At 43.0% G+C, this 23,778-nt stretch overlaps 1 protein-coding gene across 3 annotated transcripts in view; it reads right to left on the bottom strand.

Moving 5' to 3' along the window:
• Window positions 1-6,113: 6,113 nt before the first annotated feature.
• The window catches only part of LOC311012174 (uncharacterized protein), a 64,216-nt gene continuing 46,551 nt past the window's right edge, over window positions 6,114-23,778 (bottom strand). The window contains exons 7-17 of one of the 3 annotated variants that reach the window (XM_084007516.1): window positions 21,169-21,494; window positions 19,910-20,101; window positions 19,173-19,278; window positions 18,533-18,610; window positions 17,841-18,082; window positions 15,914-15,970; window positions 12,283-12,375; window positions 9,561-9,642; window positions 8,934-9,043; window positions 8,588-8,777; window positions 6,114-7,735 (exon numbers count right to left, since the gene is read on the bottom strand). In XM_084007516.1, the coding sequence (XP_083863642.1) occupies window positions 7,731-7,735; window positions 8,588-8,777; window positions 8,934-9,043; window positions 9,561-9,642; window positions 12,283-12,375; window positions 15,914-15,970; window positions 17,841-18,082; window positions 18,533-18,610; window positions 19,173-19,278; window positions 19,910-20,101; window positions 21,169-21,494 (1,481 nt within the window). In that variant the 3' untranslated portion in view covers window positions 6,114-7,730. The remainder of the gene's footprint in view (window positions 7,736-8,587; window positions 8,778-8,933; window positions 9,044-9,560; window positions 9,643-12,282; window positions 12,376-15,913; window positions 15,971-17,840; window positions 18,083-18,532; window positions 18,611-19,172; window positions 19,279-19,909; window positions 20,102-21,168; window positions 21,495-23,778) is intronic. The other 2 variants (XM_084007517.1, XM_084007518.1) reach the window with 2 other exon arrangements.

Below are 23,778 nucleotides of genomic sequence, written 5' to 3'. Positions count from 1 at the left end.
CTCTCCATTACAGCGTGTTGTACATTACCCATAAACAGCTGCCGCTGTGTATTTTAACGCATGTATAGTTGAATAAAGATAGGGCGGAGTACAGCTAATGTAGCTTTGCTACGGTATATCGAATATTTTGCTAGCTAGCTAACAAGTAACGTTAACGAGTAAATTAATACATTTAATGTTAGCTAGCCTACTAAATACACACCCACCGTGGTGAAAGGTTACTTCAGCACAGTTATTCAAGTAATTTCTTTACTTACAGTTGAGTTCAATTTTGACGTACGTCCCATTATGACGTATTTTAGTCCCAACGGCTCGTTCGTTTACTTGCCGTTCTTCTCCAAACCGACAGAGGACGCCTTTCCCGCCTGTTGTACTCTGATTGGCTTAGCCTAACCCTAAACCAACCGCTCGAGGCGAATCTAACCAATCCAACCAACTACGGCAACGAGGACTAGCCAATCGAAGGCAGAGTAGGGCGGGTCATGCCATAGACGTCAACTGCATTAATCTGCCATCAATTCTATGCATCAGCCATCGGCTCACGGCTTTTAATGAATTTATAGTGAAGTTAAATAATCAATATTATTTTTATAATTAAATTGATTCCAATACTATAATTTACATGATCTGAAATCCGTCGTTCTGGACTATTTTAATTTGTATACTATATTTTGAATGCATGACTTTTATTTGTAACATTACTGCTTCCTTCCACCCCTGGGGTAGGCTATATGGAACAAGGAAGGAAGTTTAGGAAGTTTACTTTTTGAATTATGGATATTATTGTCTTTCTCCTGGCATTTGGCAATGTACCCTGTATGAGTAAGTGTATATTTTGGGTCTGTGTAGAAAATAACCGTCATGCTGTCATTGCTGCAATGATTCAGACACCAAAGTCTGACTAAAGAGCAAGCAGTTCCAGACCTGCAGAAACACACATATATATATATATATATATATATATATATATATATATATATATATGTGTATATATATATATATATATATATATATATATATATATATATATATATAATATACACACACACAGTATGTATAATATTTCATAAAAGATGTCAGATTATTGTTTAACAGCTGATTATAGTCTACAACTGATTCCAACCTGTTGTTTGCAGTAAAAACAAATACATTACACAACACATGAGTACATGTATATAATGTATATAAATATACAAATAATGACACAACTGTGACGGCAATGGATATTTTTGCTAATCTTTTTTTATTTCATGATTAATATTCACATCACTGGTTAACAATGAATCACAATGAACTTCTCTTTCATACCAAATATTCAGAATTGAGGAGGGGGGGGGGGGGGGGGGGGGGACTCTATCTAACAGGACAGATGCCTCTAACAACCAGCAGTTTGTTTGTTGTCTTCTGCATGCTCTTGCGATGGTGTTGTGCCCGAAAGAATAATAACAGCACACACTACAGAGGGTTCACTTTCCCACCGCACAGAAAAGTAGACTCTTTTTACCCATTTCCTCTCAGTTTGGACCCACAGAATTAAAACAGAGCTAATACAACAGGACAAGAAAAAAAGCCTGATAATGAATTAAATCAATGCAATATGTATTGTGTGCAAATGTTTTGTGCTCTTCTTGATAAACAAACTGTTAGAATATTGGTTTTACTTGAATCTGGTAGTTTTATGTCGGTATCAGATGTTATGAAAATGTCATTATTATTAGCCAAAATAATTGCGACTCACAATATTATCCTGATAATCATCATAATATGCTCAAAACCTCTTAGCAAAAAGTCCTGAAATCACTTTACTTCCAATTTGATCAAGAAATACTGCATATAATGTTTTTTGTGTGTGTGAAGATTGAAAAGGACGAATAAAAAATAAATAATCTATGAATAAAATTGTGTGAGTCTTTTCCTTATGACAAAATCCTGGAGGCTTTTTCACGTGACGATATTTATCTGCGATAAAATTCCTTCTTCGTCCCATCTCTAGTTATTTGTGTCTACGCTGGTAACAGACGAGTAGGGAAAAGCTACTTTTCAGGGCTGTGATGCTGACAGGCCTCTGTAGGTGGGAGACACAGCTAGGGGCTCCAAGTGCATATCTACCAACACTCCCTCTTTATTCCTGAAAACCTTTTTCCTCATTTACATTCCAGGCAATTAGCCCTCCCTTAGAAGTACAATTCAAGTTTAAACTGGAAGTTTGAGCTCAGTGTAATTTATCCTATGCTTTTTAATTGTGTCCAAAATGTTCCTTTTAATTGCAGCATTTATTATCAACACTGAGAACATAATTTGGCCCATAATTCAGTCCCCGTGTTGGTAGGTATGTCAAGGTGTCTATATAGGAGCTGTCTAATACACAACATTACATTCTACCACATGCCAAAAGACTAAGTTCGGTTAGTCTAACGGGAGGGGGAGGTGGCGTTCGGCGGGAGGAAGGTGCAGACCGGTGTGTGTCAGGTGTTACATGTATGGAGCTGAATTTCAAATCAAAAGTTGAACCATACTTTTCTTTCTGTTTTCATGAACTGAAGGCTTTCATTTTCATCTTCTGTGATTTTTTTTAAAAACATGAAACACGACACACACACTGCCTCCCTTCCTGCCCCGTCGATGTTGATCCGGTAAATAAGTGTTTCCATGTGTGATCTATCTTCCCAAACAGAACAGAGACAAACCTCATACATGTATTCATAATCTTGCACCTTTGATACATTTTAAAAACATTCTTGAAACTTCAGCAGCCCTTTTCTTGGCGGGGAAAAAGGCATACTGAAAAAAAAGAAAAAAGAAAAAGTACACTTTTCCTTTTCTTACGCTTTCAATCTTATAATAATAATACCATTATTAACCTTAACGGTAACAGGTTTATGAACGTCAAAGCTCATCTGTCAACATCCACAACACCCTGTTAAGAAGTACGATTTTTTTTAAATGTATTTATTTGAGTTACTTCTGGAGTGATAAAAACATGGTGGAAACTATATACAAGGAGACAGGGTGGCATAGTAGTGGAAGGGTGGCGTTCAAGCGCTATAACTGGGGAATCAACGGACGTCAGAGTGAATCTGGTTATTACATTTTGTCCAAGCTGCTAACATTAACACAGAGCTCCTTAACTTTAAGGGAATCATTAAGGTGTTCTTAACGAATATCTGAAGGGGAAACTGGAAACGTAATTGGATAACTTCACTTGCTGTTGCTACAGAATACGGCATGTAAAGTACAGCCTGATATACATTTTATATCGATGCATCATTTCTTTTTACCGTCAAATCTTTTTGAAGTTAAAACTGGCAGAAAGATTGTAATTCATGCTTCATCAAATAAGGCGTCCAGAAAATTCAGTGGGGTCCTTTAGCCAAACTGAAACCCACCTGGGAAACATGTAGCTTGGTCAAAAAGTAACAACCAGTGTTAAGTATGAATGTTGACAGGAACAACAAGAGGGCAAACCGGAGAGTTGAGTGTTAAACCGTCTCAGCCAATAGCACGACACGGATGAGCAACGCTCTATGACAGATAACGGGTACCAATGTGCCACTCGACATAAACAACATCAGGTCGTCCCATCACATGGTGACATTCTCTGCACGCCACCGAGCTCTCCTACAGACGTTAAGACGACAGCTTTGTTCCTCTACACCTATCAAAGTGCTTCTGTCCCTTTTTGTTCTTCTATTCCTGAAGAAAGATTCACATTATCGCTTTCACATATGATCCACACACTTTTTTTTTTTTTTTTTTACTTTTAGGCAACTCATGAGCATGATTTGGAGGGAACAGGACAATATTAAATATACTTCAACGGTGCTTTTAGTTGCCTAGTCTTCACTATTAGATCACTTACTCTTTGATTATCGTGACGGTATCTAACTACAAAGCTCCCGAAAAGCACACATGTACAGTACACAGCTGACAATGTTTCACCAATATACAGCAAAGCAACTTTTATATCACTTCAGTGCATCGAGACATGAGCAGGACTGTGTTCAAAGTGCACGAGACGTTTTGAGTTTTATCATAATTAATACGATGTTGACGGGAATTAGTGTTCCAGGTACAGGAATATGACATGGCCATCAATGAGAACAGTATGTAACTGGACTGAAGCTTCTCTAATGGTGATGTTAGGTTTCTCAGTCAGCCTCAGGGCCAGACTATCAGTGTTCTAGAGGCTCAGCAGCGCTCTCTACAGGATGGATGCAGTAGTAACACTTCACACATCTGACAACTAATGGCAGCACCCCACAGACACGTCGCCAGTCCATCAGCAGAGACCATCCCAGCACAATGCATAGAATTACAGGGCCTTCTCCATTAGGATCAGCTGCTTCTGTGACACCTTACAATGCTTTTTGTCCGTAAATCAAAGTCACATCACAGTGTTGTTTGAGCAGAACCCAAAATGCATTGCGCCAAATTTTAGGCGATTTTCCTAAAATAATAAAATAATTTCTAAAAAGAGTTGCATTTTCTCTCCACACAAGTGTGGAAACTGAGAAAAACTACATTTTCTCATAAACCATTGATTTAAATTGAGTGTACTACGAAGATTTAGAAGAAAACGCATCTTAAAATTGTGGATCTCTGTTTTAGTCGTTCACTGGAAGACAACTTCCGACACCACTGGATGGTCCTGCAGTATCCGCAGGCTGTTCTTGCTACTGCCTCTGCTGAAATACTGCTGCATTCATGGCATTTTGGAGCTGGGCAGTCCCTGCTGTGAAGTGTACAATTATTAATCATTTTTTTATTGATTTTTTTAATCTTTGAGAATTTTAATAATTCATGTAAATTCAGTGGTATCCTATACAAAAGAAAGAAATGTCCAAAAACATTTCAAAAGCCGTTTACCTGCATCTATTTACACTAAGGATGTTGTGTCAAATGTGCGCTAGAGAGACAACTAGAAACATCTGCTCCTGTGCAGCAGTCGCCTGAAGGGGCTCGGTACCGTCGCAGCTCTTAGGAGGCGCAAACAACTCGACTTCCTCGAGCAAACAAGTGAATCAGTCGCTAAAACGTTGCAAAGAAAATGCCAACAACAGACTTGCCATGAATGTAACATTATTCCCTTTAATTGCCCCCTTCCTGCTAACAATCTCTCTTCACCACCTGTTAACCTCTGTAGTCATTCTTTGTCTCTGTCAGGTGTGTGTGTGTGTGTGTGTGTGTGACAGGAGGCGTTCCCAGCTAACATCACTGTATTGCTGTCAGAGAGCTGGAGTGATACAGGAGGAGGAGGAGGATGAGGACGAGGCAGAATGTCAGACGAGAGGAGCAACACACCGACACAGCTCGTTAAATGACGTCAGCAAAGAGCAGCAAACACACAATAAAGACTTGGTTCCACTAACAGAGGAATGCTTCTATGAACAGCAGACCTTTTTTATTTCTAGGGTGCTTATGTGTGTTTATACTGTATGTGTGTGTGTGTGTGTGTGTGTGTGTGCGCACACCGACAAGCATGTGTGTGCTTCCCTGTATATATCTGTGTGTAAGAGTGTTTGAGTGTGAAGAGAGTTAGCAGGTCTCAACAGAGAGGATTCTAAGACGGCATAAAAGAGGGTGTGGCTCTCTAGCCCCGCCCCCTCTCCACTGGGGTGAACCACATGACCAGGAAGTAGGCTACCACGTGCGCACGAGAGAAAGAAGAGACGCTTTCTGTCTGTCTCTAACAGCCACAATGTGGAACCGTGAATGCTAGACGCCACTCAGGGTGACTGCTGGGGTCTCTCACTGGAGTCTACTGGTATGACTGGGAGGTTTTGGATCCAACCATTAGATAAGGTGGGAACCACAGAGGAGAACATGGTTGCATGTGTTGAGAACTCTACAGGGTTTAAAGTTAGCGGACATGTGTGAGCTTATTTAGAAATAAAGGTAAAGGGTTTGCAAATCTTCCACTGAAAAAAAAAGTTTGCTTAAGGTGCTTTTTGTTGTTTTTAAAAATACTTTCATAAAGTAAAACTGCACGGGGCTGCAGTCCTGAAACCTCCACAGTAGTCTGTGCTTATGTGCGCCTATCTAAATCATGAAAAGTTAAGTAGCTTTAAATAGTGCTGTCACACTCTAGAGGTTGTGGGTAATATACTCTAGAGACCTGTGTGTACCCTGATGTGGAAATAAATATCTAAGATATTGTGTTCTAGGAAGACGAGCGGCTAAACAGGACCCAAATAAATAATAATGGATTGAGGGCCGGTCACACCAGAAAGTGGGCTGGTGAAATTCATCAGCACGTCTTCCTGAATGATGGCGGCTAGCAGCTTGGTGACGTAACCGGAGGGCTTGTTGGCCGAAATCCAGTTAACTTATTTTAACTCAGTTAACTGACGTGATGTATTCAACTTACCTACTTTAACACATTTTAACCCAGAACTTTTCTGAAACCATATCACGTCGTTTTGCCTGAATTCACAACGTGAACAGTGTTGAAGTCTATCAGTCCACCCTGCACGTTCAGAAAGACTCTAAAGAGCTTCAAGATGTGCTATAAAGCTAACCGCTAAGACTCTAGCGAAAGTTAGCGTGTCAAAGTTCACGAGCTTGATAATAAAAATCACTTATCATGGCGATTCCAGTGTAGTAAATTGATTTAGCCGTATAATATCACCAGTTCAAGTGCTGGCGTGACCGGGTATTTACCCCGCAGCCTGTGACATGATTGTGGAAACTGGTAAATAGACTAAAAGGTGCAGCAGCTAGATTAACGCTTAAGTTTAATGTCTAAATAATCCCATTTAAAGATCCCTCCTCTAGCCTTGGCATTTTAGCTATCAGATCATCTTTTCTTGAAACAGAACACTGCTTTGAATTGTCTGACTCTTCTAAACGCTTCCGCGCCGACTTTCTGCGCTGATTTCGAAAACTCTCGAAACGTCTCCGATTGTATTCTCTCTACTCCGCATAAGTCCTCGGCACCGGTCGCTGCTAACAGTTAGCATCGTGATATTAAAAATGTAATCCATTTAGGTGAGACACACTGGTGCGAAGTATTAAGAGATGTAAGGGGATATGATAGGGCTGTAATGTGACAACGTGCAGTGCTGCAGATACTGTAGATTTGGGAATAACTGGTGTCTGGCTGGGAGGCTGGAGTGTGTGGATTTAAAGCAGACCATAGCGGGCCCTCAGCTGGGGAGTGTGGTCTGGGGCCACGTGGGCATGGACTGGGAATGGAGGCGGGGCAAATAGCAGCGTTAGCGTAGGCCTGCTAACAAGGTTTGAAGATCAAAGCGGTTTTTAATTGTTACGGCCTGCAGGAGGGACCACAGATTAGACCCATTAGGTGACTCATATTCTACTGGTCATGCTCAGTAAACTTCCACACAGCACTGACTACAATAGTGGTCAAGTTATTGCGTTGGTGTTGTTAAAATTTGGGGATTCGAGTCCTCTAAAGGGATATTATGAGTTGAGAAGCCGGTGGAGCCCCACACACAGAAACACGGACAAACAGCAAGTGCTCTTCTCTGCGGTCGGCAGGGCCAAGGCCAACCGCTGAGAGGTCAGAGGTCAGGGTCGGTAGCAGGAAGCCGGCAGGCGGACCCCAGAAGAAACACTGAGAGGCGGTCGGTCAGTTCGGTGCTGCGGTGGGCAAGATGAAGGGCGGGGCCAAAGGGAAGTGACTGCGCCGTGGTAGGTTGGTTGGTCGGTCGATTGGCAGGTCGGCGAGCGCCATGCGTGTCCCGCCAAAATCCACAGGTCACTGGGACTCAGTCTGTGGAGGGGAAGGAACAAACACAGAAGACAGAAAGAGAGAAAAGTGATGCTGAAGCAGTTTTCCCAGCCAGATGGTGTGTTACAGGCTGTTACTGTCTGCGGCAGGTTCATCTAAATCATGGGCCAAATATAAACCGTTCCTGTTTTTTTATTGCATTAGCGCCACAGCCATCCATCAATTAGACCGAGGTTTGGCAACCGCGTCGGGTGGCAGAAAGTCTGCCTCTCTGAACTCCGGGAGTCTGGAAGCCAGCTGCAGTGCCAGCCATGAATTTATCCGCTGAGACGGACTCATCTTTAGTCTGTAGAGCTCTTCATAATTTCATTTAGTAGCAACGTGTCTGCTACTTTTACCAGCTCACTCCGTCAGACACGTAGCCGCGTTCAGGCCTGCAGACATGCACAACATCTATGTATTTATTGTCAAGTATGTATGTAATTGACCGCTAAACGCCTGAACAGCGACTGTTCAATCATAGCTTAGTAACCATTACTAGGCATGTTGATTCTGTCATGCTTTGGATTTCTACTTATTTTTACTTACTTACTAAATAGATTCAACAGTGTATTTATCACTTTGTTTACTTACCTTCCTTTCTATCTAAGGAAGTGATTAAACAGCGTGTTTATCTGCTCTGGAATAATCTGCATGTCTACAAGTTCTATTTCCAAACAGCTAACTATGTCACTGTTAACATTTAAACTGCATATGTGATGAGCGTAAGAACAGGGCGGGGCTTAGCGAATGGTCAACTGGCTCCAATCACAGACGAGTGCTTCAATGCTTTAAGAAACTGATGATGTGTGTGTGTGTGTGTGTGTGTGTGTGTGTGTGTGTGTTTACACCCACTTGTCTCAGTGATGCGTTTGTCTAAGCTATGCTCCCTCAGTCCGTCTCCCCCAAAAGGAGTAGGTGTGGTCTCCTTCACCCCATTCTCCTTGGCAACGCCTCCGGGTGCTGTTGCCTTAGCAACGCCTGCCGGTCCTGTTGTCGGAGCGCCACTCGGAGGTGAAGATGACTTCTCCACTGTTTTCTCCTCCTGCAGCCAAATATAGACACACACACACACACACACACACACACACACACACACACAAAATGAACGCTAAGGTGTTATTTATAGAGTCATGCTTCCACACCATCTTGTGGCGTCAGCCAGTAAAAGCACAATGAGTCAGCTGATAAAATGAGTGACCTTGTGTCCGTTGGTCTGGTCGCTGCCTGGTCCCATGTTGTCCATGGATCCGATCTTAGACTTGGCTTTAATGTTTTGCTTGTGGGACTCGATCTTCACATCCCCTCCACCTGAGAAACACGAAAGCTAGCGTGAGAACACAGCCTGTATACGAGAAGAGGACGTAGTCATGGTGACGTCACCCGCTGGTTCGTGAACTAGGTTTTTTTTTTATTTGTAACTGCTCTGCTCACATTAAATACATTATTTTCATGGATTTGTCTCCATCACTCTGCTCTCTCTCTACTCTCTATGTCATACTTCCTTCAGAGCAATGCATGATGGTACATAATGTTCGGTTAGTGACCATCGGTTGTTCACTACTTGTGAGTCCACTATATAGTGGATATAAAGATATGGACAACATGGTGATCTCACTATATAGTCAGTATTAGTGAGTGAATTCGGACATAGACTCCATGTAATCAGACAACCAGGGGAGTCGCCCCCTGATGGCCTGCAGAGAGAAAGCCAGTCTTTAATACCGGCTTCACTTTTTCAGAACCGGAGACCAGCATAGAAGAGAATAAAGACGTTAAATGAAATGAGGAAGAGGACGAAGAGGAGCATAGAAGTAACAAGCCTGACCTGGCTTATATTTGATGTTGTCCTTCGAGCCACATTTGGACGTCACCTTGCTCAGGTCGACCTTCTTGTTCAGGATCTGCACCTGAGGAAGATCACAGTGAAGCCCCTTTATAGGAAGTCAAGGAGACGCCACATCCAGCACACAAAGCAGCTACACTTCAGGAGACCACGTCATTATCACGCACCTGGTGCATGTGAAGAGAGGAAGACCACCTGTACACGATGGCGTATGTGGGGGGATGGGTACCTCCACATGCTGCCTTCCCTACTCTCATCTGCCTTGTTGTTATTAAGGTGGCTTTTTGTATCGTTAGGCTGGTCAACGATGCTCCGTGCATGTAAATCAGGACCGGCTGTAACCGGACGATGGAAGAAGGTGCTGCACTCCGACGGCAGCTGGAGGTTAAGAGCCGGCGTCGTCGTGCTCGACAGCACATCAATCATGTTTACGTATTTGATGACAGACAGGAGGCCTGATCGACTGTGAACCTCAGCGCCGTTCACATGTTATGAGAAAACAAGCCGTGATTGGTTCTGACATTATGGTTCTCCCTCATTAGTTTAAAATATCAATCAGCTGATTTGATAATAGAAATATTTGAATTCTTAACAGCCGATTTAAATATTCTCTGTGTGTTTTTAGAGTGAGGTAAACAAGCCGGTAAATATTGGTGCAAATGTATAATGTGATAAACCTACTGCAGTACAGACCCATGAGTTCTGCATTAGAACCATTTCATTTTATTTGCTTATTAATGTGGAACATGCTTTACATAAGAGGGTTTTTACCACAAGCAGTCTGGTGCGAGAATATATAGCTTGTGTGTACGTTAATCTACTTTAAGCAGGTTTGTTTAAATACCTCCATGTTATTTCTATGGTTGAAGGCAGTCCAGAAAAATAGGAGCAAACATGGACAAATCCGTCCCGATTCCAAAAAGCCGAGCGTTAAAACTGTGTGTTGACACAAAGATAACATGTGGAGCTGCTCCATAGAGAGAGGTTTCATAGATGATAGACTGAGAGCAGCAGGGGATGATCTGAGGATATGTGAACATTTTCTGCTTCACACCTGAGAAAAACCAGAATAAATTTAATTTTGGTGTAAAAAACAAAATCCATCTCTCGTTTATTTTCAGTGAAGCAGTTTGAGAGTTTGAGAGTAGCTCATGGTCGAAAATATTGATTGAACTTTCCTCAGCCACAGAAATAACATATTGGAGTTGATTTAGGTGTAATTGGAAAAAAATGACAAAAAATGGACAAGACAAAATAAAGATTAGAAAAAAGGTCTGCTAGAGAATAACAGCACAACGGGGTTAAGAGGTTTTGGTGGGACCAATCGTGGGTTAAGAAAAACAAATTATATGTTTGAATAACATTAACAGAAGAATATCTTTTATACAGTCATATTAACATTTATTTCTGCTATCCTCATTTCAAGTGTCTGATTTTTGTGTTGTCATGACTACAGTTTAAAATCGACACATATTTCAGGGTCGATTATCCTTTGGATTGGTTGTTTGAGATAACTTGTTGCTGCAGTTGATTATTTTTATAAATTAACTTTTTGAATCATATTTGCTCAACTGTCACTATATCATGACATTAGAAAATAAGAGAGATAATCTGTGAAAGAATCAGGTTAATGTGCCTCCTTTAAGTCTCCTAATTGTCTTGGCAGGATAACAACCAATCAGAGCCAAGGAGTCTCTAATACAGCTGTCAATCAGCACGTGAAAATCCAATCAAATTGTTAGATTAGGTAGCCACCGCCCACCGACTGGAGCAAACGTTCTCATTTTACAATAAGCAGTTCACTAAAACGTGTTTCTGAAAACACTTAAATCAAGAAAAAGGCAAAACAGTAACAACTCAGGAGCCTCATGATCTCTGATTCTGATTCTTCTGGGCTCTGATTGGTTGTTTTCCTTCGGCAGTGGACAGATTATCTGTCTCATGTACTAATGTGAGGATACAGCAACAATTTGGGCAAATATCACAAAAATTCAGTTTTTTATAAAAGTTACCAACTGCAGCTTTAATACTCAAGAATCCTGTGATCATATAACAAATCTGTAGGATAAATGTCCTGATCAACCCTGAAGCTCTCAGGTGACTTCACCAATTTAAACTGTAGTAATGCTAAACGCTTTTTTCTCCCCCACAATTAAATCAAATGGAAATTAGACAGTTGGAATATGGATAGCAGAAATAAACACGTGATTTCATAAAAAGAAACATTCTTCTGTAATTACTTCATCAAGTAATTATGTTTTTTCCATTCTAACATATAATTGAAAGTTGTGATTAGGTGTGATCGGTCCAGCCTGAGGCAGCAGAGTGGTGGTTGTGAGAGCAGCCCAGGGATGGAATGTGATAGTGCAGCAGGTGTTTGGAGCAGATGGGAGCAACATCTGGATGGGTGGGCAGAAGGACCCGAGGTCGGGTTCACTTTCACTGAAATCGATCCAAAATGGAAGCAGAGGGAGCCGTAAGTGCTCAGATTACTGTGCACTCCTTCTTAGTGACTTTGAACATGATGTTTCTGGTAAATACAACCAGACTTTAAATAGCCCATCTTTTTGTCACCAAGATTGTTTTTTTTAATTGGAGTTTTTCATTTAATTAGTAAGCCTGGATGAGGCTGATGTAGCAGAGAACGTGACATAAAGCATCCACCCTCCTCCAGAGTCTCCCTCCGGCTCCAGCAGGTACTTACTTTGCCACCTCCAGGGACATGTTTGATATTGTCCTTGGAGCCACAGCGAGACGTGATATGGCTGAAGTCCAGCTTTTTGTGCACTATCTGAACCTAAAGACAGGCAGGCAGACACACAGACAAGCAGGAAAGTGAGGAGGTAGAAGTGAAAGGAAAGACAGAAAGAAAGACAGAAAGAAGAAGGAGGAGGGTATGACAGGCAGACAGACAAGAGCAGCAGAGAAGAGCAGATCAGCTGGCAGCTGAAGTTAACAGGAAACAAGAGTGGCCTCGCTCTCTACGTACGGAGGAGGTTCTGTCATTCAAATCAAATGAGTCCTCCAACCCGACTTCAGGGATTATCTGCTCTATGTGATTTAGCTTTATCGGCGTGTGGCTCTGTAAAAAAAGCTGTTGAAAAAGGCGCAGCTGATCGGAGATAGTCTTGAAGGAAAGGTTTGTGCAACAATGAACGCTGAAGCATCAAAAGTTACTGAGTGAAAAACAATAGAGCGCTTCCATAAACCGCGTTAACACAAAAGTGAGATCAAGCCACAGGACAAACACTGGAAGGGGAGACGGAGCACATGCAAGAGTATTACAGCGACGGGACAGTCGGTGTTTTAGTGTTAACACATGCCGATCTGAGCAGAGAAGCAACTGCAAGCGACTCATACAGGAGTGTGGAGGAGAAAAGAAAAGGCTTTTAGGTAGAGGAGCCCTGCAGCGGTCCTTCCTTGGGTTGACCTCCATGTCTGATTCTCTTAAAGCTACGGTAGGTCATTTATTATATATTATTCCCGTTGGATAATTTAAAAAATCTAGCGTACTGTTGCTAGTTGCTCAACATAATCAAGCATGAAAGCAAATATTGTCTTGTCCATTGATGACTAAAACAACTTGTGTGGCTTGTGTTGAATCATCTATTTGATATTTCCACTTTCAGCTTTGTTCTATGAGCAGGTGATGTGCAGCAACAGTTGTATCACAAACACACCAACAAAAAGCAACAACAAAAAAAGAGGAAAAGGATGAACGCAACACAAAATAATAAATACATAAATGAAGTCATCCCAGGTTAACAATAAATACAATAAATGTGAAAAAAAGAAGTAGAAATCAAAGTGAGGAGGATGAAAATGACTGAAAATGTGAATTGGTGTCAGGAGATCTGAAGTATGAGTCAGAAAGTGTATCATCCAGATCCACGGTCTGGTTTTCGCTCCCAGGACGTCAAACACACGCCGTGAGTCATTAACAGACCCAACCAAGACACTGTTTCACATCGTTAACTACACAGCCATGAGATGAGGCTGAAAATCCACATTTCAGTCTGTGCTACGGGTCAAGCGTCTCTGAAGTCATGTTGTTAGTATTTGCAGTTTTATTACAGAGGCTTGGCATCAGGCAGCCGGCCGGCGCCTACTTCCCTCCATTCCTCTCCTTTTATATTTATGTCCTGCAGAGCTCTTTTCAGCCAGGTTATGTTTGATTATTTAATGGGTTATTTAGGTTGTCAACAAAGACACCTGAAGCATAAACCTAGCTACAAATTTGGACTATGATCATTTTCTGAGGGTTTAATTTGTGAATTTGAACCTCTCGGCTATTTTAACTGCTGCATTCTCTCATGAACTTGATGTGTTGCTTTAATAAAGCTGACCTTTCTGCACCGTAGTTTCTCTCACCTCCACCCTCCCTTCCTACTATTCATCATAGCTCTTTCCTCCGTGTTGTGCTGTGATATCGGTTTCACTGCCTTGGTGGTCGTATCGTTAAAAAAAAGAAGAAAAAAAAGCGCTGCTGCAGGTTCAGACGCCGTCGTCCACTCCCTCTCTCTCTCTCCGTCTCTTTCTCCGGGATGAAGACGACATGATGACGCAGGTGGCACCGGCAATGGATGACTCACTGAGCAGTTAGCACACGTACGCTTAACGCATGAACAACACACACACACACACACACACACACACACACACACACACACACACACACACACACACACACACACACACACACACACACACACACACACACACACACACACACACACACACACACACACACACACACACACACACACACCTGTAGCTGCTTCATCATGTCTCGGTGAGGAATTTTGCCGATGAGAAAAAGGGACACTGCAGGATGCTGAGAGAGAGCTAAATCCTCTTTACCACCAGTGGACAAAAACCCACTAACAACCACGAACATCTGGCTTTTGTCTTCAAAGGTTCCAACCTGCAGTCATTCCCAGCACAAACGCCTCAGCAGTAGTCACGCATATTTATCGACTCCGGCTTTGATCAGCAGTGTCGGACACCCGAGAAGACCAGCACACGAGACTAAACCACCAGGAAAAGCTTTCATATATATATATATATATATATATATATATATATATATATATATATATGTATCTGTCTTTTAGTTGCTTCCCAGTTCTACATTTGCCCGCTAGATCGCAGACAAAAGCATACAATCAAAGTGTTTGAGATGCTACAATGACTGTCTGTCGAGTCTTACCGACCAATTTTAATTACAGACCAGTTCAGGATTATCAACAGGTCTTAATCAGAGTTTAACGATGGAGGATTACACTATCAGAAGTATTATTTAGTTTGATTCATTACAACTCTCTGATCATATTACGGACATAATTAGAAACATTGTGAATCAACCACACACACACTTACCTGTGCTCCAGATTAGATGTTATACATACAAAGCTATATGTAACCAACCATCCGTTATCCATGCAGTTTTTGGGAGTTTTGCCTATATTTTGGATTTGCACGTTATTTTTTTTAATCATACATCATATTTTTGCGCTCATTATATCTGCACTCTTCCCTTCTTTTTCCTGCTGGTTTCTCTGGAGATAAATAAAGTTCCATCTTAATTTACTACAGCTGCCACTTCAATCAAGTTTATTTTGCAAAATGGGTCATCGGTCCCCGCCGGCGTGTCCTCTGGAAAGTGTTGAGATACATGGAATCTGATGGTGGACGTGTTGAACTGTTTAAATGACGCTCAGTGGATGTAAACGTTAAGGTGCTGTGGAAATGAACATGGAGTTTAGATGGAGAACAAAAACAACGAGAGGAGGAGTTTGACTTTACCTGCAAATACGATATTTATTTTCCTCCCTTTTGTCGAAGGTTGGGCGGACTGATCCCGGCAGTAACGAGGGCAGCGACACAAACAATCCCTAACTGGCTTCCCATCCACAACAAAAGCTTGTCGTGTCCCTGAATGTCTCTTTTTTTTAAATGAGTACTTGTATTCAGAGTCTGTATCTTGAGTTTGACTTGTTTTTAATGTTCCAGACGGACACTGAGTGATGCACCTTGTTCAGCAGATTTTAAGGGGCACGTTTAAAACCAGGAGATGCATGTTTCTGTGTTTAACTGCCAAAGTCAGCTCCCAAACGTTTAAATACAGACTTTCAGCAGCTACCTAAGGGTTTATTTATAAAGCATAAATGAAGAACAAATGAATAAAAATCAAAGCATGTCTTTTTGTTTCCTGTATTTTCTAGCATGATAGTGAGCCAGACAGCTTTTTCAGCCAGTGTACGTGGATGCAGAGGGAAGGCGGGAGGATGTACGTGTGTGTGTGAGGTGTGAGGGTGCACACGGCAGGGACTCACTTTGGCCTTGGCGGTGGGGGTGGAGGGGTCTGATGCCTTGTTGTTCGGGGAGGAGACCTGGGGAGACAACCACCCGCCGGTCAGTACAACCTCCAACCAACCACACGCCACAACACAACGCGGTGGAGGGGTGGGGGACATGGGAACTGATGGGTTAGCAGCTGGACCAATCAGATGAGTGCATGGGTCAGCCAATCAAAAAGTGAAGCGTATGAAAAATCATAACATGACTTAAAAAAAATCCAAGCTTTATAATGAAATCCACCTGGATATGTGTGGGTGTTTTAAATAATTGATGGTAGCAGCACCAGTTACATGTAAGGCAGAAATATGGGCCAATCAAATGGGAGGATAGCAAACAAATATGTGTAGAAACGGCCTATCAGATGTATCGCATCAGACAGATGTTTGCGAGCAGGAGCATTTTTCTAAACATGACAATGAATTATAGCACGCTAGTAGATAAATACAGCTTTTATATCAGCACAAAAAAGAAAAACGTAAGAATAATAACACAACCAGAAAAAAACAGATCAAATGTCACATTAGTGGAACTGTTCATACAAACACGTCAAATTCATAGTTGCTGAGGGAAGAATCTAACATATAAAATACATATTTGACAAACCAATAATATTCCGTGTTCACACCACCTCAAGTTACTTTGACTGCAGGATCATTTGTGTTTATTCTATTATTACTGCAGCTGGATCAACAAAAAATTAACTATTTATCTGTGATTTAATATCAACAACCAGATGAAAAAGATGCTGAAATAACTCCATAATGATGGTGATCAGTAAAAAGTCTGAAGTCATGCTTTGTTAGGTCTGTCTGCTAGACCACATGCTGACTACTTTTAAAACGCTGGTTTTTGAATGGAGTCTGGTTGATGGATGCTAGGCTACGCTAACATTGCAGCTGCTCCATCAACACTCCATATAAAGTCATCTAGACATAAATCTGGCAGTGACCTTGTTGTTTGGACCACAGACAGTCTCTGGTCCTCCACATTCATTTCTCCACACAATGAACACCTGAATCGCATCATATGCAACCTTTAGTATCGCCGCAGAGACCGAATGAGTCAGCGCTACTTATTGTGATGCAGGGTACAGCTGCTTCACTCTGACAGACGGGCTGACACAAAGAGATGGAGCGTTTGAAAGGGACGAGACAACGACACAGCAGGAACAGACCTGCTCCTGCAAAACACACCTGCCTGAGAGAGCGAATGCAGACCAAAGATCACAGGCAGATGCTGACAACCAGACACTCTATTTCCCTGACGCATACAAGGAAATATGAGATAAGGCCAATTTCACAGAGTCATTAGGAGAGGCCACTGTGGCTCCTACTCTGCACTGATCTAACTTTAATTGGACCACGTCATCAGGTCTTAATGATACAGGTTGGGGATGTGAGCAATCACTGTGAATGTGAAAGAGGGTGTTGTTAAAAAGGCAGCATGCATGCGGTTTCTTGGATAAATCGGGGGAGATGGCGTCTGTGTTGGTAACAGACAAATCTAAAATGGTTTGCAAAGCCTGTCTGTTGCTAGATGTACTTCTTTATGCTGAGATGGTGACTCAGTTTTCTCTCATGAACAAGATGTGACAGACAGGTATTAAAGTTAAAGATGAAAATGCACTGATTTTAGAGCATGTTTTTTTTTTTTTTCAAACAAACTAGAAAACTAATAATGAGCTGAAATTGAGTGTAAACCAGGACCTTGCCGGGACCAGTTGATTCCTATTTATTGTGACAGCAGTGTCGAGTAAAACATGCTGTTATGATGAACGGCACACAGCAGCTGAATCACAAACCAACCAGCCACAAATCGTTTCCCGTAACAAGATACATTTCAGGAATGTCGACAGCTCGTTCTGAATTATTCATACACCTTTTTTTTCGTGCGTTGTCCTACCTTTCCTCCGCCGGGCTGGTACTTTATGTTGTCGATGGATCCGATCTTGGAGCGGACGTTTTTCAGGTCGGGCGTCGGAGCGTTGATGGGCCGCGGGGTTCGAGGGGCGCGGGGCACCGGCGGCTTCTTCTCCATCGGGGTCTGCTTGGGAACGGGGGGTTTGGTGAGGACGCGGCGGCGGTGAGAGGCCTCGCCGTTAGTCGAGGCAGCGGGAGTAGTGGTGGAGGCCTGGCGAGGACGGGCTGCAGTGAGGAGGGGTAAACCATGTTATTTCAGTTAAATATGTCCAGTGAAGAGGAAAGAAGAGGAGCTCATGGTCTTACTATTCATCCCAGCGGTGCTAGTATTGATCAACATATCATGTTTTAATGTAACATAACACATCAGTGATCAACGATTGACACACAAACGCTGGATGGAAAGGATAATGCACCCAAGAAAGGAACAAGGCCAAACATAGAACAGTAGCGGATGAAACAACGTAGTCATGGTGACGTCACCTATCTTGATTGGCATTGTGGAAATGTTTTTTACGTAAGTTAGGAATGTTACATATGTAATGTCTGTGACTTAACTTGAGTGTATATATATTATAAGTATATATTTCCATCCAAAAACCTTTATTTTATTCTTGTGAAAGAATAAGAACAAGAACAATATTGAAGGAAATCTTCTGCTGGACGGTTTCTTACCTGTAGTCTTGGGCTTCTTGGTCTCTCCCGTCTTGTTGTCAGTCTTGTCAGTCTTGTCAGTCTTGTCAGTCTTGTTCGCTGTGAGCAGGAAACAAACATAACACACAACCTTAAACACACCTGACCAGACACCTCGACCCTCGTGTTTGTATATCAATGAAGTAGCATGGCTGACCATGCGGTGGGTATTAGACATGAGGATTGAGCAGTCTGAGCACAGAGGAGTGATGTCAGGATAGATCTGTGTGGCAGCAAGTGCACAGAAGGCACAACGCCTGTTTGAACATCACAGCGCTGACTGAGTCATGGAGGAGGTGAGATATTGTTTGTGATAAAAATACCAGCGTGATGCCTTCAAACGCCAGCCCGCGAACCCGTTAAAGTGTAACATATGGCAGCGTTTCTGTTAGCCTCTTGCCCGGAGTGGGTCCACTTTGCATTTGTGAGTCATTGCCCAGCTGCTGCTGTAGAGGTCAGGTTGCACTTTCAACACTATGACCGAGCAAAAGCAGAGTCGAGACGCTGGTCTGTGACGATGGCGTTCATATCACACGGTCAGATACCATCTAATAGATGTGATGCTACTCTGCGTGTGTGTGTGTGTGTGTGTGTGCGTGTGTGTGTGTGTGTGTGCACGTACCAGCAGTTTTATTTCCAGCAGTCGCAGAGGAGCCGTTCTTAGTGGCGGGCGCTCGGGGAGTGGGCGCGGCCTTCGGCACAAGTTGGCGTTTCTCATTTTCAGGAGTCTGGAAATCACAACAGATGACAGATGAGCTGAGTGTGTGTGTGTGTGTGTGTGTGTGTGTGTGTGTGTGCCATCCTGATATCTGGTGAGAGGCCATCAATGAAAGCAAAGCGAGGAAAGAAGACAGAACGATGACTAACAGGAAGGAGGAGGGATAACGAGTCTGGTCTCGGCTGGTGTTTGGTGATTTTCTCTACGGCTGAATGGATGACCCAGGATTGTTTTAGGAGATTTTAAAGAGGCGGCAAACTTCGGTCCTGCCTTAAACGTGCGTTCTCCTTGCTGGCCACCAGGGGGCGACTCCTCTCTGACTGTATAGAAGTCGATGAGAAAATTAACCTACTATCTCAGTAAACAAGAGTTAAAGCTCTCAAACAGTTAGCTACTAAGATGAGCTGTAAAGTTGACCTGAATTACCAAAACACGATTTGGTGAGTTACACTTGACAAGATGAAAATAATAACACCTAAAAGCTTGGCTGGTATCCTCCAGCATTGCATGCTGGGAAACCCCAAGTTCAGGGCATCTGGACGGAGCTGAAAGTGACTTTGAACTGTGATGATGTTTCACAAGAAGAGAACGCAGACTAGGAAGGATGGAACATTCACGTCTACGCGGTGTGTTGTACTCACCTTGGCAGCCTTGGCGGAGCCGGTTGCCGTCGGTGGCCGCTTGGCGGCTGTAGGCGTGGTCGCCTTGGCAACAGGGCTTTTTTTATTGGCTGTGGTTGGGGAGGGGCGTTTGGCCGAGGTGGCCTCGCCATTGGTGGAGAGGGTGGATGGGCGGGATTTGGTAGAGTTTGGTTTAGTTGGACCCACGTCAGGCTAATGATAATGGAAATAAAAGAAGCCACAATACGGTAAAAGGAGAGAGAGAGAGACAGAGAGAGAGAGAGAGAGAGAGAGAGAGGGAGAGAGAGGGAGAGAGAGAGGGAGAGGGAGAGAGAGAGAGGGAGAGAGAGAGAGGGAGAGAGAGGGAGGACCAAGACAGAAAGAGGGGAAATCACTGCAATGACAGCGTGATATGAGCGTGATCACAAAATAAAATCTCAAAAGCAAATTAGCAAATTACCGCCACTTTGGAGAGGAAATTATAAAATAATAAGCCTCACATTCCAAAGCAGCACGTGATATGGAAATCATCTCTCAGATATCAGAGAATCAGCAAACACACAGGAACTGAGTGATGGACGGGATATCCATCACTAACTAACAGAGTTCATGCAGCTCCGTGACGGAGTGACAATGACCTGCTTAGCTACTGCTAGCTGCTAACAGGCTAGCAGCTCTCGAAGCTTTGGTGTTAATCTGAGTGGAATACTCCTAAACAGCTAAATCATTTAGTCAATCAACAGTTAATTCAACGTCCAGCTGGTCACTTGTGAGGATTTCTGCTTTTCTTAGTTTATTTTGGTGACATTAGCTTCGGCTTTAGGAAACTATGATGGACGTTTTTTCATGGTTGGCTGCCATTTTACATCCCTGAATAAAATGTCACAGTGCAACACAGCTAACAGGCTCAGCCGGCGAAAACACACACACACACACACACACACACACACACACACACACACCACACACCACACACCACACACCACACACCACACACACACACACACACACACACACACACACACACACACACACACACACAGACCAGTAGGAGCAGTGAACTAATTGAAATGGAAGATGTCTGTTTAATTGTGTCCCCGTGGTTGTGTCTTGCTCAAGGACACGCGAGCAGGCTGCGGTTGGACACACCGGCTGTGGCAGAGGTCAAAGCTGTGACCTCTGGGTGGTGAGGCGGTTTGTGAATCTGTTTGCAGGGATGTGTGTGGACAGCAACCCTCCGTGTGTGTGTGTGTGTGTGTGTGTGTGTGTGTGTGACCCACCTTGCTCTTGCCGTCGGGGCTCGGCAGGGTTTTGCCGCCGTTGCCTGTCGGAGACTTTGCCGTCCCTTTCCCTCCCTTCTCGTCCTTCTTCTCCTCCTCCTTCCTGTCGTCTTTGTTGGTCTTCTCCGGCTTGTCCACCTTCTCCGGCTTGTCGTTGGCCTTGTTGTTCTTCTCCGCGTTCATCCTCTCCGTCTTCTCCTCTTCCTTGAGGATCTTCTCAGACTTCTGGTTCTTGTCGGGGCCAGCGTCCTTCTTCTGCTGCTCTTCTTTCTCTTTCTTGTCAAAGGCGTCTGTCTTCTCCTGCTTGTCTTTGTTGTCAGATTTCACTGTGAGGGGAAGAAAGTCATCGTTAGCGTCACATTTCACCAGAAATCTGTATATAAAACCCTGAGTCGTCGCCATATATCAAGCTTGCAGCGGTGTGCAGGTTGAACATAGAGAATAACAGCAGCTGTTGGGTGACGGTGTGTTTTGACCTTAATGTGACATGACCTTTGAGTGACTTTTTTCTTCTGAGGAAGGCTGATCAGTGGTCAGTGACTTCTGACATTCAAAGCCCGGGCGGGTAATTTATTTTAGAAACCCTTTCTGTTTGATTTGTTGACATTCTCATTACTCCCAGTCAATCAATGAATCAAATGCTCTGAGAAAAAGGAGAAAGGAATCTGTGGCGCAGGACTGTAATAGGAGCGTCTAGTCACTTCCTGCCGTCTGCACTCATTAAACATCACAGCAGTCTTCTTGAAGCTGCCAGCTTGACAGCGGTGAGAACTAACAGCCAGGTTTGTTGTTTCCAAACTCTAACCTCGAGACAACTTCCAAATATAAAGTGTTTGGCTGCTAACAGCGGGTTCATGGGATGAGCACAGTAGAAGAAAATAGAGAATACAGTGAAAGTATGAGAGTAGAGTGGAGGGAGACACTCATCGGGAGGTTGATGGGGTTCAGTACAAGCTGGTGAGGACTGAGGGGTGAGTAGGGTGAGAGGGGGACAGACAGAGACAAGGACTCTTTGTCACAGTTATGTAAGAGATGCGTTTTGTGGTAACAGGACAGGCCTACGCTGCGTTTTTCTTCTCCCTCCGAGCGGACGTCTGCCGCTCCGTCTCCTCTGAAACGACGCTAACTCGCTGCCTCTAGAACGGTGGCTGTAATCCAGATCAGAAGAACGCTTCTGGAGAACGCTGTGTGGTGGTGCAGCCAAAATAAAAAAGGGTTTGTGTTTTTGTTTGAAGCTAGAATAAATCATGCCGATGTTAAAAGTTAAACTCCACGCCGCCTCATCCGTGACGCCTATTTGTTTCATGAATTTTAATGTCCTGTCTGATTTTCACGTCTGGCTGATAAAATATGCATCAATTTTATCAATTTCATTCCCAGGTAGGAATTAAATTGAGCTCTATAGTTAAAAATAATAACATATCAATGCTAATATAATAACAATGTCAATAATAATAATAATAATAATAATAATAATAATAACCACTTCAACGAAGGAAACTGACCCAATCCGAAGGGTAGTGAAATTATAAGCCGCTGATAAACATTTTAATCTGATCATTTCTCTCGACTTGGATCGAACATGTTCTTTCTGCTCATGTTTGCATGATTATCACCGTCAGTGTCCACAAACGTGAAACTTCTCTCAGGAGCGATTAGACAACCGAAACTCAACACACCTCCACCTGAGAACCAAGCAGTTATCAGACCGATGCTGGACACAATAACAGGCAGCATCCAAGTTATATAAACAAGGAGCCCCATAGAGGGAGGGCCTATTTTATTGTGAACTTTATTATTCATTCATAAAACAATAACATATTGCCATACATAGCAAAGGCAATATCTCACTTCGTACCAAGACCTTTAGTGAATTATTCAAGATGCTACATTCACAAAAAAAATGATCTATATACACGTTGGAGGCTTTACGTTTCTATTATAGTCTGCTATTGAAGATTCAGCACAAACTGGAGGCTCGTCTGCTCGTAGTTCACGTCGCTGTATCACTCCACCCTGCAACACCAGCAACATGACTCATGCAGCATCAAACTGCTGGCTGCGATCACAGAAGATCCATCTAATATCACGCTACAATACACAGCTGCTGGCGACCAGTGTGTGTGTGTGTGTGAGTGTGTGTGTGTGTGTGTGTGTTAGTGTGTGTGTGTGACAGAGAGAGATGTAGACAGAGGGACAGTTGACTGCCACGTACATCAGAGCATGACTAACATTCACCGACATGGAGCTGGTAGAAGGATATCTTACTGCCAGTGGCCTTCTCAACACACACACACGACCAGTCAAACACACACACACACACACACACACACACACACACATTTTTGCTTCACATACAAGGTAAAAACAACTAAAGTACAACATTAAAAGGATCAATAAAACCATAAACAAAACATTTCAAGGTCCAAGTTTAAAAGTAATCAGCGTAACATTCTGGTTCTCCGTTCAAATTACAGATTGTACTTGGCCGTTTTAAATTGTACGCCAACTCCTCACCTTCACTTAGGAGGCCAATGTTCGTGTCCTGCGTGAAACCGGGTCAACCTTATGTTCCCTTATCCGTACTCTGCAAACGTCAGTTACACAACG

This window comes from Eutrigla gurnardus (assembly GCF_963514095.1).
Source record: "Eutrigla gurnardus genome assembly, chromosome: 4".
Lineage (NCBI taxonomy): Eukaryota > Metazoa > Chordata > Actinopteri > Perciformes > Triglidae > Eutrigla > Eutrigla gurnardus.
Note: the sequence above shows the minus strand (reverse complement) of the source record. Positions and strands in the feature narration are given on the sequence as shown.